Here is a 16781-nt window from a genome sequence, read left to right on the forward strand (position 1 = left end):
TAGCAATCGTAAGCATCATCTTCCCGAGAAACTAGATCGCGGAGTATTTCCCTAGATCCGTGGTATGGTAGAAAACTCAAGGGACCATTGTTATTGCTAGGCTGAAACATACTGTTCTTAGAAATGATGTGCGTGAGCTTAGTTCTTTACTACATGAATTGTGAGTATGTTGGTTTCATGTAAAGCTAGCTGATTATTCAGTACAGAAAATGTAATATGCATCTCTTACTAAAAAAACAAAAAAAACACTGAAGAACAACTTTCCATATGATTAAGTCACTGAAATACCTGCTGCGATCATTTGACGTAGAGAAAGTGGCCTTGTATCAATACCGCCCTTTAATCACACCAAAAGCTCCTAACCTGGGGTATGCTAAATCTAAACTGTTGCTTCCTCTAAAACTCAATGCTGTGGTAAAATGGTTCAAGCTATAGCTCTACCCACTCTGTAAAATACTACACCTGAACTCCAAACCAAGTAATATGTGAAGTTGACTGGAGCACTCTTTTTGTCTCGCCTCAACTACTGAAACATCAATACCATTTTCCTACCCAAAAAACGTATATGGATAAGCTGCAAAGCCAGACAGCAAGAATGTGCCTTAACCTACTTATGTGGAACCACAGCAAACCTGTTCTGAAATCTCTCCGATGGCTTAAATGTTGAAGCCAGGATCAATTTTAGAATTCTTTGCCTCGTTCACAAATGTTTGTGGGGGAAAAGCCCAACATACCTGCAGAGACTAGCTCCACGCCACACATCAGCAACAAACTTCAGTTCCTGGCCTCCTAATTTGGTCCATGAAAATGTTCAAGAGGGTGCTACTTGGAGGAAGATCAAAGGGTGCACAAGGTCCAAGACTACAGAATGTCTTCATATTATTTCAAAAGAGCCTCTCATCCGGTGGAAGATAATTATTAAAGTCACTGAGCTTCATTGACGACTTCTGTCCAGGGCAGAGGGCTAAAAAAAACAAAGATTAGATGGGACCAGGTATTTTCAAAAGGAGGGTTTGCACCCATGCCATTTACAAATGCGCATTCCAGAAGATGGGAGTGTATAGAGCATCCACTAACTGCTCATAGCAAGAATGAGCAGAGTCCATCTATTTAACTCGTATCTGTTGGACGGCAATGGACAACATCATGTAGAGAAGTCTGTCTTGGCGTGTTCCCAGTGTTTTTGGTAATATTAAAGAGGTAAGGTTAGTTTTATGATGCTGCTGGGAAATGTAGAACTAATACACTGTTGACAGTGTTTTGTACTTTGGTAGTAATAAGAAATCTGCATTATCAGAATGTTAAGTAGCGAGTAATGCATAAGCACAGCATACCTGAAAGGTTCGCAGCCAGTCCTGCAGCTCTGCTGGAGGGGCGATGGAAGGGATTCGTCGACGCTGATGCCCATGGTGGTTGGCATTTCGCAGGTCCCCAAACGTTGTGGCAGTGTTTATACATTGTGCTAATGACCTAAAACTCAAGGATTTAGAAAGGAGAGATGAGGATCACATCCTTACTTAGGAAAAAACACTTGTGTACATCATCCATCAATGGCACCAGCACACATTCCTTGTAAATTTACACAAACAGACCTATGTACTTTTCTTCTAAACCCTATCATTTTCCTACTCTGGGAGTCTGCTCTGCTGGGGAAATAATAGTAGACTTTAATCTGGTGGCACACAATACTTTTTTCATTCCTAGGATTGATATGAGCCTCTCTGTTATTTATTCATTAGAACATTGCTGTTCTTGATGCTGGTGACAATGGAAAGTGTGTAGCCTGCCAATAAAGGAAAAGTGCACATTGGTTTTGTCAACAACAACAAAAAAATTGGGAGAAGGAGAAAATGTTCACCAGAATTAGAGACATCAGCAGGCAAATTGTGTTACATTACAGGCGATGCAATTAATCTGTACTTCCCGAAGCCATTACAAAGAGCAGACACTTTAGTGTATGGTGTACACAACTATATGGGTGGTTTCCAGGTATCTTGATGAGATGAGGTACACAAAAGACTGTAGAGCTGGCATTTGCCATCTATGTTCTAGTGAGGACAGAGAATTCTGCTTTTCAAAGCAGCACCAAAAATACACCACCAGTGACACGGGTGCCCGGGAGCAGGATGCAAATTCGACGTTGGGCGCCCAATGGTTTTCAATGAGGCTCTTTCTGACGGTAAAGAGGCGCAGGGGTGGCATCGGAGGTTGCAAGAGGAAGACCAGCAACAGGAGAAGTAAGTTTGGATGTAGGGGTTGTAGTGGCACTGCAAGTTCTGCCAGCCAAGGCCCAGGATCTCAGGTGCAAGGGTGCCTTTCAATGTGGGGAGCCTCTGGATTCACACTGCAGGCACCGTCATGGAGTTCAGGAATGATCAGCTAACGCTGAACACAAGATCAGGATCTCTGGATAGACTTCACTGCACAGGTGAGCCACTCAGACTAGGGCCGTGGGTGTCAGATGCAAAGTGGGCTGGGGACGCGGATCTGCCTGGACCCAGTCTTTGGAGTTGTTTTTTATGGACAGGTCCGCTGTCCATGGGAGACTGGAGTTCATGTTGAAGGCCACAGTCTTCCCAGGGGTTTAAGAGGTTGCTGTTGCAAGACCGGTCACATGGTTGTCGAAGCAGGAGACAGACCAGTAGAACTGGGGGCCAAGGCAGTTATCGTCTTCTGGCTCTTCTTTCTTCTTAGGTTGTTGCAGATCTGGGGGCCAGGTCTAGGGGAGCGGCCTAATAACTAAATTTAGGGGGCATTTACGGGAGTAGCAGGTAGAGACAATGGGCACCTCACCTGGGGTGTCTACACCCTCTATTAAGCCACCCTCCTGTAGGAGGGAGCATATCCCTAACCCGCATCTTCAAGATGGCAGGGACTGAAATGTGTACCTCACCTCGCTTCTCCCCACCCTAGGGGTGGGGTTGGCAGAGATGGGCACACCTCCTATCTTTTTGAATTTTCCCACCCAAAGTCGGGGTGTGAACAAGGGGCTGCTACCTGTTGCTAGCAGCAGAGGCTAGGGATCGCATTACAGAGGCTAGGGATCGCATTACAAAGGCTTACCTCTGAGCGCTGGCCCATCCTGGGGAAGGATGCACGACACCTCTGCACAGAAGGTGCATTGTTTCTGGTCACAGAGAACAGGGGCTCTCCACCCAGAGGTCCAGAATCATGTCTGGTGGTAGCTGGCTGCCTACAGCCGGTCAGAGACCATGCCAGGGTTGGTATTTATTTATTTATTTGAAGTTTTTATATAGCGCGAACAAGATGTATGGATTCAGGGGGCACCTCTGAGGTGCCCTCTGGGTACATGATACAATATATCTCAAACTGGCATCAGCGTGGATTTATTGCAAGGATTAGTTTGGTACCAATTACTCTTATTTTCAGTGGAGCCATAATGGAGCTGTGGAAGTAGAGTTGTCGAGTTTCCAGCCCATGTACTCTCTATGGCTTCAATGGCACTTAATGTATTAGGAAATGGTGCCCAATATTGTAGGGGCGTATCTGTTCATGTAGATATGCCCTCACCTATAGTAAAGTGCACCCTGCCCTAGGGCTGTGGGGCCTGCTAAAAGGGTGACTTACCCATGCTGTCAGGCAGTGCTAGCTGGCGTGGCACCCAGGCATGTCATTTTCTCCCTCACAGGGGCATGCAGGCTGCAAGGGCAGTGAAATGGTCCCAATGAGTGGGATCCTCATGGACCCTCTTCAGATCACAGGACCTGGGTACCCAGGGTCGAATTTACTAGGGACTAACAGAGGGTAGTAGTACCAATTGGGGGTTTGTTAAACGGAAGGAACACTGGCACAGGGTACCACGTTGCTAGGGACCCTGTGCACTACATTTCAAACCACATCAAAACCAAGCTAAACGTGGGGCGCTAACCATGCAAAGAGGCCCTTTCTCACACTAATTTCAAGATTTACTTGGGTGGAGCAAGAAATATACCTATTACGTATGGACCTGCTCAGCTGCAAGAGAATTAGACCCCATCCGAGCTTTCACGACTTTCTGTGAAGAACTGCCAGATGAGGGGGAAAACATTAATATTGTAACTCATAAGGAAAGTGGTCATCTGGCATTTCAAGTACAAAGAAAAATTAACAAGGAAAGTGCAAAAACATGCACTTCGCACTACTGAGATGCCCTTGAGTATCGCCTAAATGCACACACATTTGTCCAATGACAGCCTTGAAAAAGAATTTTGCTGCAATCCCAGTGCAGGAAAAAAGCGCCAGAATCTCAAGAAAGGAATAGGCTACAGATATGTTTGCTATCATAATTCCATTAGAAAAACACATGACAGGGTGTGGAAAAACACGATTTCATCCATAAGGTTCAAGGGGACACACTGATTCACCCAGACACTACAAATAGTAGCGAGAGGAAGGCAAAGGTCTCACGGACAGGAAAACAAGTGATACAGACATTATTAGGGGGTGGGTGATACATTCTGCTCCTCTGGTGGAGTTCGTGAAGTTTTGGCCACTCCACATTACTCTTGTAATGTGGAGTTCCAGTCAAATCCACCAACCGCCGCATAAGAGAGTTTTCTCTTGCACGCGGCTTGGCAACGCTAAGTTGGCGAGTATGAGATTGAATCAGTCCCCATGCGCCCTTTTAAGGTACTAGGAGGGCTCCCAGTGAGATTTTCTCAATGGGGCAGCCATGACCATTCGTGGTGAGAAAGCAGACGCTCAAGTAAAAACTCCACTCGAGTGGCATATTCCATATACTCATCCCATTTGTTTTTCATTCCAGGCCTATCAAACAAATAAGGCACTAGCTCTGCTCCAGGGAGCATAGGCATGGCCAGAGCCAATCCGGCTCCGTATCGGGGTTAGGAATAACGATGGGGGCTGTGTTGCCAGCACTGAAGTGGGCACAGAGGAAGGTCTCAGTCACGCAAAAAGCCCCCCCCCCCCCCCACACACACACACAGATCCAGCATGGGATCCAAGGCACCAGCGTGGGTCCAGTAGAAGATCTTCCTGCGTCGTGGGGCATGAAGGTGCTGCACAGGGGCCAGGCCACCCAAATATGAAGCACATGGCCTCATAGAACTCTTAACAGGGCAGGTGTGCAGTGGGAAAATTGGAGAGGCGTGGAGCCGCCCTGGATTCAGGGTCTGCCAACTCACGGGGCCTGAAGTGCAGACGATACCTCGTCTCGTCTAAAGACTTCGGAACACCTTTTGGACGTCTTAGATTTCTTATGTTTGTATGACTCACCCAAGTTCACTGACAATCTGGAGTGCGACAACGACATTCGGGAAGGGCTCTGCAAATGGTCCCAGGACCTTGAGGATTGGAGTCGATGGACGTCTGGCAGCGAGCAGCTTGAAGGATCACACCTTCAGCTCTTTAGGATGCATGACACAGCAGTCATCACAGGACTTGGTGTTGTGATCCTGATCAAAGCACCACAAACACACCAAATGGGGGTCTGCAACTGGCATTTCCCTGTAACCAGCCCCACATGGTTTGAAACCAGACCGTTTCTTGGGTGACATACCTCACATCAGGTGAAAAATTCTGAAACAAATCTGACAAAATGTCAAAAAAATAAAGCCAGTCAAATGTAACAAAATGACGACCAGAGGCACCATCGCCTACAGACCCCTAAGACTACATCCCGATTCCTGCAACACCATTTCCGAATTCATCACCCCACTCACCAGTGACTCCAAGCACTATATCGTCCTCAGCGACCTCAACTTTCAGCTCGATGACCCCAAAGAAGCCAACTCCACCAACCACCTAGAAAGCATGAGCAACATCAGCCTCACCCAACTAATCACTGAACCCACACACCGCGCAGGACAAACGGTCGACCCGATCTTCACGGCCAGTGACAGTCAAGTACAGTCATGTCACCAAACTCAACTGGACCAACCATGCCATCGTCCACTTCACCATCGCAGGACCGCCATGCACAATCCCCCAGGGCTCCTAGCTCCTCCCATCGCAACTAGAACAATGTAAGCAAGACCCAATGGACGGATGCGCTCAACACCACCCTACCCCACTCCGCAACCAACCATGAACAAGCTGTCCAGAATTTCTCTGCCAGGATCACCAACTGCGCTGATAGAGCTGCCACCATCAAGCCAGCCAGGACCAGCACATCCACCAAACAAGCCAGATGGTATACACCAGAACTAAGGACAATGATGCACAGCTGCAAAAGGCTAGAAAGATGATGGTGCAGAAGCAGCGCTCATAGCTCGAGCCACCTTCAAATCAGCCCTCAACATATCCCACCAACACCTAAAAGACTTGAAAAGAAGCGCACTGGCAGACAGCATCAAATCAAGCTCCAACCACAGCAAGGAACTCTTTGGCATCGTCGGAGAGTTTGCATGCCCATCAGCCACAGAGAACACGCTGACCCCTTCTCAGGAACTCTGCAACTCCCAGGCGGACCACTCTACAAGAAAATATACACCATCTACAGGAAATTCAAACCCCAAACTACTGACCTCTACAACCTCCTCACACTGACAGACTGCACCCACAACCACCTGTGCACCACATGGGAGCAGCTCACCACCCAGGACCACTACAACCACCATGAATTCCATTCACTTTGGGGAATTTCTCAGCACCTCCATCACCATGGCCACCTTCCCCGATGGATTGAAGCACACAGAAGTCAGACCGCTCCTCAAGAAACTCTCCGCCGAGACCATCAAACTCAAAACCTACCGCCCCATTTCTCTTTTCCCCTTCCCTGCCAAAATCCTTGACAAGGCCATCAACCATCAACTCACCAACCACCTGGAACGAACCTGCTGGACACCTCCCAATCCAACTTCCACGCCAACCACAGCACCAAGATCACCCTGATCGCTGCCATTTACTTCTGAACCCTCCTTGAGCAGAGGGAAACTGCGGCCCTGATCCTCCTCGACCCCTCAACACCACACACTCAAGAGTCTTCACCGCATCAGGATCCAGGGAGACACCCTCAAATGGATCCCATCATTCCTCACAGGACGAACAAGAGTATACGCCTACACCCTTCACCTCGGAACCCAAGAGCACTGTGCGTGGTATTCCTCAAGGGTCATCCCTCAGCCCCACCCCGTTCAACGCTTACATGATGCCCCTAGCCAACATAGTCAGAACACATTGGCCTTAGCATCATTTCCTATGCAGACGAGACTCCGCTCATCCTCTTGCTTTCAGAATACCCCACCACCACGAGGAACAACTTCCACAACTGCATGACGAGTGTCACTAACTGGATGAAGATCAACTGCCTGAAGCTCAACAAAGACAAGCCCAAGTGCTGATCTTTGGGAACAACATCTATCCATGGAACACCTGGTGGCCCTCCGAACTCTGACCCACACTAACAAACCAGGCCCGCAAACTTGGCATCATCCTGGACAGCAAAATTACCACGAAACGCCAGATCAACTTAAGTCTCCTCCGGCTGCTTCCACACCCTGTGTGTGCTCCGAGAAATCTTCAGATAGCTCCCTGTTAACACCAGGAAAACAGACACTCAAGATCTAGTTACCAGCCAGCTGGACTTCGGAAACACCCAATACACAGGAATCCCTACCAAACTACTCAACAGACTCCAGACGCCTCAGAGCGCATCTGCTACACTCATCCTCGACCTCCCCAAACAAACCCACATCATCCCCCCACCTCAGGCACCTTCACTGGTTCCCCATCCAGAAAAAGATGCCACAGCTGACACACGCCTACAAGGACCCCCCACGACCTAAGACCAGAATTAATCAACTACCAGCTTAACTTCCACCAACCCTCCAGACATCTGCACTTCACCTCCCTCACCCCTGCTCACATTCCCCACATCCGGTGAAGCTAAAGTGGGGACGATCCTTTTACTACCTTGCCACCAAGTCCTGGAACGACCGCCACCTCCGAACAGCATCCTCTCTGCAGGAATTCAGAAAGGGACTAAAGACATGGCTTTTCAACTAAACCCAGCGCCTGGTTTCCCTCTCCGGTGGTTAGCCGTGCACTATAAATACAAGCTGACAATGATAGCTCAGACTGGATTAGCGCCATCTGGCACAGAAAGGAAACAAATGATGTCAGCGCACTCGGGTGGCGCCTATAATGGTAATGCGCATGTCACTTCTGGTGCCAACAACGAGTCAAATGACCCCACTTACCGGCGCACTGAGTACTGCTCGGAAATCTTCTGTACAACAGTTTGGCACCTGGGATTATTCTAAGGTATGGAATCTGAAGCTAGAAGTCTCCATCAGATATATCATTTGGAAAGAAGGACTAAAAAAGCTCTAACACAGAAGACTTCAAATTAAGGATGAACACAACTGCAAACAAGTGTGCACCAGATATTTTTTTTAGGGGCATGACATTTGTTAGGGGACATTAAAATCAAACGTCCAGTCCATACATTGGGTTGCATACTAAATAATGTTGTTTTTTTTCCTAAACCTTGCAACACAACTTTACCTATGGTCAAATCATGTACTAATCAACTAATGCACCTCAATCAACAGTCCCCACCAACCTGGGTAAAAACACTAAGATATTTCAATAACTAAGAATAAACACCGCAAGAAACCCCTACGATGAAAGCCAACAGGCATCTCTAAGCAGGAGAGCTGGTGAAAGATCATCTACTACAGCGAAACTGGACAGAGTTGCCCCTTCCAAAAGCAAAAGCAAGGACACAGTTTAATCCAGAGGTGGTCCAACAAAAATCTGGTTGCCTTGAAAAGGGCAAGGCCAAACCTTTTTGACAAGAAAGCACAGGAAAAAAAATTAATAACAGTGATTAAAATAGGTCAATGGAAACGAAAAAGTAAAGACAAACATTCATGTACACAAAACTTTTAACTTCTCGTGGAGAATACTTTAATTTTCATAAAATTTCCAATCTGCTGGCCTTTAACAACTTCTTAACCAAGGCAAAAAAGTAAAGAACCAACTCACATTCTTCAAATATAACAGAAAGAATGATCAAGAATACTAAAGGTGTTCCAGCAAGTCACTCTAGAGTCCAACAAGGGAGTACCAATTAATATCTTCATTTGCAACAAGAAATTCAAGGGTAAAAGAATAGAGTGGGGGAAATCCTTAGGAGTATAGGGGCCTAAACTCCACAGTTCCCGTAAATTGTTACTAGGAGCACCACCAAAATGCATAGCGTTCAGGCAAAGCAAACTTTCTACACAAGACGAAAACTTTTGAGGGTTCCTAACTCCGATAGCCCAAATGAGAATAATTTCATCTCGAAGAACTAAAGTCTTGGGCTTAATCTGAGAGCATGAAAAACAGTCCTCGGACTTATGGTCTCTCTTGGGAGGCAAAACCAGCGTATTTGATGCTCTTTGATTAGGGATAAATTCCTATGGCAGTGGTGTGCACAAATAGATGATCCCTGCCACTGAACTCATTGTGTACAATGATGTTGTCTATAAACGTAATGTCAGCTGTGAAATTGCATTGTTAAGCACATGCTATGTAGTAATGTATGTAAACACCAACGCTATAAATAACGTTTTTAAAAAGAATTCCAATGGCAGTTTGGGCAAATAAAGAGAATGCTCATAATCATTGTGTCAAGGAACATCCGGGATTCCACGAGGACTATATACTTTTTTCTGACCATGTCGAATCTCCACCACCCACCCTTACAAAACCTCTCTCCAGGATCAAACATCCATCTCAGTCACTCTCTTGGTCACTTTTGGTTTTTCTTCAGGTCCTTACAACTGCCTTTGATGAAAATCTTTGTGTGCTCTTTTGATGCACCTCCCTACCCAATGGTAGAAAAAAAGAAGCTAAGATGGTGGGCATGCAAAGGGGCATTGCAGGCTTATGATCAACATAAGATTAGGGCTCCACCACTCACAACACAAAAAAGCACACGACCCTTATTAACTAATTCAGAAGACAGACTACATTAGTGCAATATCCCATACGTTTTTGTTACCATATACTGCCATTAAAATGGTCTGGATCTAAAAGTGTTCCGCAAGGCGAAATGTCAGAAGCTACAGAAAACAAGGCAAATAAACGAAAACACAAGCAAAAGTTTAAGTCTATTGGTTTTGGAGGCAGCTCAAGCCAAGAAATCAGGTGTTGCAGGTTTACTGTAAAAAAGGAAACTAGTTATGCAACTGAGGAGAGGTACGCCTTAAAATGAGCAAATTGCAAATCTGGTTAGGAAAATCATTTCCTCATTACTACCCAACAGACAATATGTGACAGCTGTAGTACAATGACAAACTGCATTACTGCCTTGCCGAGATGGAGGTCCTCTGCCTAGAGAAGTGGGGTAAGTCGTGGTGATCAATCATCGCAAAAACCCAGCTCATACGAGTGTGGTGTGACCATTATGGTCAAAATGCCAGCATTCTGAAACAATGCGATCTTGGAGAACTGTGCTGATGACTGCTGCCTTTCCAAGGTCTTGTGCTCATGCTGCCCTAAGTGAATGTGCCAGTCACTGCAGATCTCCGTTATTCTGAAAAAACGCAATCTTAAGAAAGAGTACTCATCATTCCTCTTACCAACCCTAGAGCAGGTGGTGATCCTTGCTAAATACCCAATAATCTGAAGTACTGCTATCTCAGCGAAGAGTGCCCTCAGTGAAAGTGCCTAACACTGCTGATTCCACAGGATTCTCAAATACTGCAATGTCAGAGAAGCATTCTTCTTACCATTGCCAGGTTTAATATGCTCATCACCGTAGATTGTCAGGTTTCTGAAACGGTGCCGACATAGAGAAGGGTGCTTATCAGTCCCCATTAAACACTAAGCTCTAGCAGTGTCCCCCCACCGCCGGTACCTCCCCAGGACCTTTACCATTCAGAAAAGCAAGGCATTACACCACAAGCGTTCAGACAGGTGACTCCCCGTGATCACGATCTACAGCACTCGTCAAAATTAATGCCCACTCCTATCCTGCAGATCTTAGTTGCTGATGCCTACAACCGCTGATGCCCCCTGCACTCTTGGAGCAGTGTGCAAGGCCCCCAACAATCACAGTGGCACAGTGCCAACCTCCACATGCTGGGAGAACAATACCTCCTATTTTGCAGCCTCATGTGAATTTTCTCCCACAACATGCTATTAGTGGCAGTGTATAACCGGGGGCCACCCTTGCAAGGCTGTTATCAGGGAAGAGTGCTTAACCATTGAGTGCATTCTTCAAGCTCTGGCATTTGGCTTACCTGCTGTACTCTGAGCCTTTGCATAACTTCTTTCCAGGAGATAGGGCTCTCACATCGACACCATTCTCAGACTTTCGTTTCATCTGAAAAACAAAAAGATACATTTGAAATGACCTTGCCCAGTGTCCAATAGTGGAAGATTCTATACTAACACCTACCAGTCCTTCAGATTACTTCACATCTAGACAAACTGTCAGAAAAGTGCCAATCCTTTCACCACGTACAGTCTGCATGCCTTTGCCAATCCCAAATAAACCCTACCCTGAATGCGGACAAGGCTCAGTATTTCTGGCAATCTGAAACATGTCTTATTTAGTAGCTAAAATTTCCCAACAGTGTCACACATCCAAGTTGCCCAAATATTAACAGTATGGAGCTTATTATGTATTCTCATCCTTAGAAAAGAAACGCGATTGAGATTTCTACAACTTCGGAATGAGAGTCTGATCTCCAGAACATACACAGGCCTCTGTCTAATGTGAAAGATCTATCTACCCTTTTACGTTATGTTAGGATCATGGTGTCCCTGTGCCAGACCTGTGAACAGCAGACTGCTCTTTCAGGCTCTGCTGTGTCTGTGTGAGCAGTAGTGTGGAACAACAAGTTGTGCAAGTAATACATTATTATCAAATAAACTCACAAGCAACTCCACACGTTTCGGCCCCATTGAGCCTAGTCAGTGAGGCGGAGCACTAGGTCTGTGGCAGAGCAAGATCAGGAGCCATTTTTGCTAGGCCTAAACTACTTAAAGCAACTCAATCGAAAAATGATGATGAATGATGGGGATACTTGGAAAGATATGAACCACTGGTAAGGACCGTAGTCCCAGAGTTATCATCAGTGGCTGCGATTCATTCAAGAACTCTAGGACAGTTTTTCTGAGTTTGCTGCTTTAAGTGGAACAGATACACACCCAAATAGGAGTCCTCAGCTAAGTTTGTCGGAGGACTTACATCAAGCATGAGGCACGCGTATGGGGTTGGGACCCATAAGGAGGGTCTCGGGTTAGATGTTCGGGCTTAGCCATCCTTCTGGGGTAGGAAGAGGATTGTTTTGTCTATGATTGTTCCCCTTCTGGAAGGGAATGTTGCTGGAGGAGCTGTACTAAAAAGCACATTCAAACATTTAATTCTAAAGTACATAGGTTACATTTGAGTTTATCGCCAAAGTACAGCAAAATTGTCAAGATAACACATTTTCCTGTCTCATGGATTGCATGCAACTATTGCTTTACATAGCTTAGCCCGTTCCGTGCTCGCGTCTGCCAACAACTGTCACAAGCACTACCTCGCTGGTGCTGCGCACGTACGTTGGCCGGCGCAGCCCCGCCTACTCATTAGAACTCCTGCGGCGGAATTTGCGCCGCGGTTAAGGAGTTAACAACCCTATTAATAATTAGGAGATCTCTTCAATGTCATTTTACCATATTGCCCAAATCTAACCCTTCATATTCCAATTTTGGTTACATACCTTTTGTTAAATCAAGCATTGGCAATGCCAGCAGCTAAGGTTTAGGAATGCACTGTCAAGTCAGACCTATCAGACCTAAACAACCTCCTCCCATCTGTGCTGCTACCAGAGTAAAACACTGTAAATTACCTAGTTATTTAAGAGTCTTTAACAGCATTACAATGCTGTGTGTGGCCCTGAAAGTTCAAGCTTAAGCAGCTGAATAAATAAATAAAATGATCAAAGCTGCATGCAGGGCAAGCACTGTTTTGTGGAAGCACACAACTTCTGCCCACTCAAAACACTCCTGGCTCCCAACATGTGGGTGGAGCAAAGTTTCTCTCTATACATAATTGTCTGGCGACAGTTCCAATATCAAGCCAGACCATAACATGTACACATAGAAAAAAGATCATGGCAATAATCATAAATGCAGCTGGGCACTCTATAATATGCCATTTACTACCATTTCATAAGGATGAGGGACATCATGACTCACTTGAGGATTCACCTGGCACCTCCACACACTCAGCAATACTAATAAACAGCATATTACACTCTGCACAGCCGCATATGTAGTGTAGAGCTGACTGACTTCATGCCAGTATGTAAACAGCTCAGTCTTGTACCCATTTGGGTGCACTCAGTGTGGCTGTCCTGTGCCTGCACAGTCTTGCTTCCGACATGTGCCATTATGCAAGCAGCACAGTTTTTTGTGTGCAGTCGTGGTGTCCTGCATTGGTTAGGGATGGTCAGTGTTGGGGGGCCTGTGTGAATGATCAGTAAAGTATTGCTGGCCTGTGCCTGTGTGTGTGATGGAATCTTGCTGAGGTCTTGGGAGGTGCACTCACTGCTCCTCAACAATAAGTGAGGGGTTGAATCAGAACGTGTCCACCACCCCCCTGCTGTTCTGCCCCTCTAAGCAGCAGGAGGGGTGGCCAGGAAACATGAGTCTCCTGACAAAGCTTGAGACTATCGGAATGGTTGTTCTGATATTGTACATAGAAAGTAATTGTGCCATCCTGCTTGTGAGCTCCACCATGCTTCTGTACCGGCAAAGCAGTGCTTATAGCGTTCGCCTAATGTCCCAATGCTGCATGGGAGGCCCTCCGTCATACTACTAACTGGTTTTGGTATGTGATGTGAAGTCAACTCTTCTGTCCAAGGAGCAGCCTCTATGTATCCCCCAGAGCAGTGATCTTCAAACAGACGGAGGTGCCTCTTTCGCTGCAGCGGTGGTGTTTAAGCAGCTACGAGACACTGGAAAGAAAGGGCTCTGCTATTTCACTTGTAATATTAGCAGTTTCATCATGTGGGGAAGCCTCCAATAAACAGATTTTCAGTCATGGGGTTGGAAACAGTAAACCTGGCTTCTCAGAACACAAACATTTGTTACTGCTCACTATCTTGCAGCGAACAGTCTACTGACTGCTGTATTGTTGGTTCTGCCTCTTACAGCCAGGTGTGCACAAGAGGATCCAGGCTGCCTGAGCTCTGTGTCTGTTGGGAGCAGCTGCTGGCCTCTCTGGCTTCTGAATGATTTGTTGTTCTTCCATCCACACGCTGTAATCTGGCTAACTTCATTACAATGTCTGCCCAACAGGACCCATCTCCGCTAATGGATGAGCGTCCGCTCCCTCCAGACCATGTCTGTGCGCCATGATTCAATAACAGAGTGCTGGTGGCAGACCAGGCCTTCTGGAGCATTGCATATGGTAGAGATGCATCTGCCCTGCTCCTCTCCCTCATAAACCCTGCAGGCCAATGGCCACCGACCTGCAGAAGCCGCTGGCATGAGGCAACGTACCCGACTAGTGTCAGATCCACTATAAAAACACGTACGGGTTCTTTCCTATGTCCTTTGATCCTGAGAACCAAGGTCTACTCCAGCTCTGAGTCCACAGACTTTAAATTCTCTCTCCTTAGTGATACACTTCCCCCGCCTTAGGACGCATCCTCCTTCCAGCACATACGCGTCCACCACGATGCAGCGTCTGTGCCTCCTTCTGGAGCTGGAATAGCAGATCTATTAATAATGGAAGGTGTCTTCTGATCTATAATTTATCCAATGTACACATAGTAAATCACCCACGCACGAGGCCGCGTGTCGATGCAGCAATGCCTGTACACGCAACGGAGGCTTTCGAGAACCAGTTAAACGTTGGGCTAGTAACCAGGGAAGACCCACCAGAGAGCAAACAAGCTGCCAACCACACGAAACGAGTAGAAAGATAAGCAAAAATGCACTGCAGCTTGTTCACTCGCACGGACAGGAGAATACACAGTTCTCTTTTTCACACTAAACTCCTCAACATCGACAGAACATCGCTCCAACTTCTCCTTATCCTCAAATGCCAGGTTCTGTGAAAGGTATAAGACAGGGAAGGTCACATGCTGTACCTCTCGGCTCCCTTGGTGTCTTTGGTTCTACACCCGCCTAACTATCTCACAGACGCCATCATCACACCTACCAGGTTGGGTGTTCTGGCTAATCATCCTCAACTACGCCTCTCTGCTATGTTGTCCGCAAAGCTCCATCGGCCCATTACTTCTTTTCGTCTGCACGACCCTTTGCTTGTCACACTCTTTGCTTTCATCTGTGAAAGGGCTTTCCACATCTCCCCAGCCATCTCCACTTAGTTGTTCTCTTCTCCTGTTCCTAAATGTTGTGGTTATATCAGGATGACCAGCATTAGTGGGCTACATGGCAGCTCAAACTTCTAAGAGTCAATGAAAAAGTAAGGTAATGAAGACTGCACCACATAAAAAATGCATTAACCTCTTCCATGCTGATGACGGCCCCCGGCCGTCATGCATCACGAATGGCTGGGGGCCGTCATGATCCCGCCCACTCTTAAAAACGGCCACACAGGCGCAGAATCGCAGCCGTGCCCAAGGGGTTAAAGACCACCTGCACCTGATCAGATGATCAGAAAGGCGAAGACCGACCCTGAAAGGCACTGAAAACAATGCACACCTCATCAGATAGGCATCTAAGACCGAACCTGATCAAATGACTTGAGAGACAGTGAAAATCCCACCGATCAACTGATCAGAAAAGCGTCCCTAGAGAAATCCCTACCCACAGCAATACAGAGGCAAACCAATGGCATGAAAAATTAACTTTAGTGAGCTTTAAGGCCTCTAAACCCCACAGAGAAACAAATGTTGAACTTATAGTGATGTACAGCATGATGCAATCTGTGTAGGGCATCTCAGCTACTTTTTCGCTTTGGAGAGATGTACGTGAGGCAAAATGTGACGTAAAGTCCCTTTCTATAGCTAAAATGGCAGGAAGCAGAAACGACAGCAGTGGAACACTAAGTAGAATACAGCAGATATTAGTTAGGGCCAGAAATGCAAGATGGCCCACTCAGTATGGCCCCAAAAAACCTACGGCAGCAGAAAAATAAATTAAAAATTAAAAAGTGGGTGCTACAATTTATAAGGGCACTGATACCTAAAAATCCATTATAAAACAGTAGAAAAACCTTTTAGTAACTCTAAAGAAAATATTACTGTTAATACAGCCTTCATGTCTAGACTGATAAGAGACTTTTTTCTCCCACATGCCATGTCTAGTGAGATAGCCGCCCCACCTTGGGCCAACAAGAGAGCTTCCAAGACACACAGAATGAAATTAGTTATTTCTTCTGACCGCCTGTCAATTGATTCCACTAGGAAAAAAGTCAGATCGGACCCTGGACGCGAAGGTCTCTATGGAGCCCTAACAGCATTAGCCAGAGGACTCCGGTCTTTTCCAAGGCTGTGTCTTGGAAGTGGAAAAGTACTGAACATGGGAGCCAAGTAACTAACGTGTCTAACAATTGGTGCCATTGATCTGCGTTGCGTGACAGAAAACCTGATTTCAAGAGCTGAACTCTACGAGGATATGAAGTGAAGTTGATTTATGCAGATTGTTAAGACATTGTAAAGCCGCCTTATGTGCTCGGAGTAAGACTACTGAGTAGGAAGATGCAAGAATGGGTGGCTTTTTATCTCTTTCCAAATTATTTACTGTTTTGTGTGCATTTTGGTACTGCACCCATTTGAATCCAAGACACACTGGTGTTGTGATATCATTGGTGTAAAATGTTGCTTAACAAAAGGATGTTTCCATGCAGTTACAGCCTGGAC

The 16781-nt window shown here is 46.3% G+C and overlaps 1 protein-coding gene across 2 annotated transcripts in view; it reads right to left on the bottom strand.

Moving 5' to 3' along the window:
- LOC144773603 (F-box/WD repeat-containing protein 7-like) overlaps positions 1-16781 on the bottom strand; it is a 376720-nt gene that overhangs the window by 125503 nt on the left and 234436 nt on the right. Inside the window, exons 4-5 of one of the 2 annotated variants that reach the window (XM_078658744.1) lie at positions 11196-11278; positions 1335-1476 (exon numbers count right to left, since the gene is read on the bottom strand). In XM_078658744.1, coding sequence (XP_078514870.1) covers positions 1335-1476; positions 11196-11278 — 225 coding nt within the window. The remainder of the gene's footprint in view (positions 1-1334; positions 1477-11195; positions 11279-16781) is intronic. The other variant, XM_078658743.1, reaches the window with a different exon arrangement.

This window comes from Lissotriton helveticus, chromosome 8, assembly GCF_964261635.1.
Source record: "Lissotriton helveticus chromosome 8, aLisHel1.1, whole genome shotgun sequence".
Classification (NCBI taxonomy): Eukaryota; Metazoa; Chordata; class Amphibia; order Caudata; family Salamandridae; genus Lissotriton; species Lissotriton helveticus.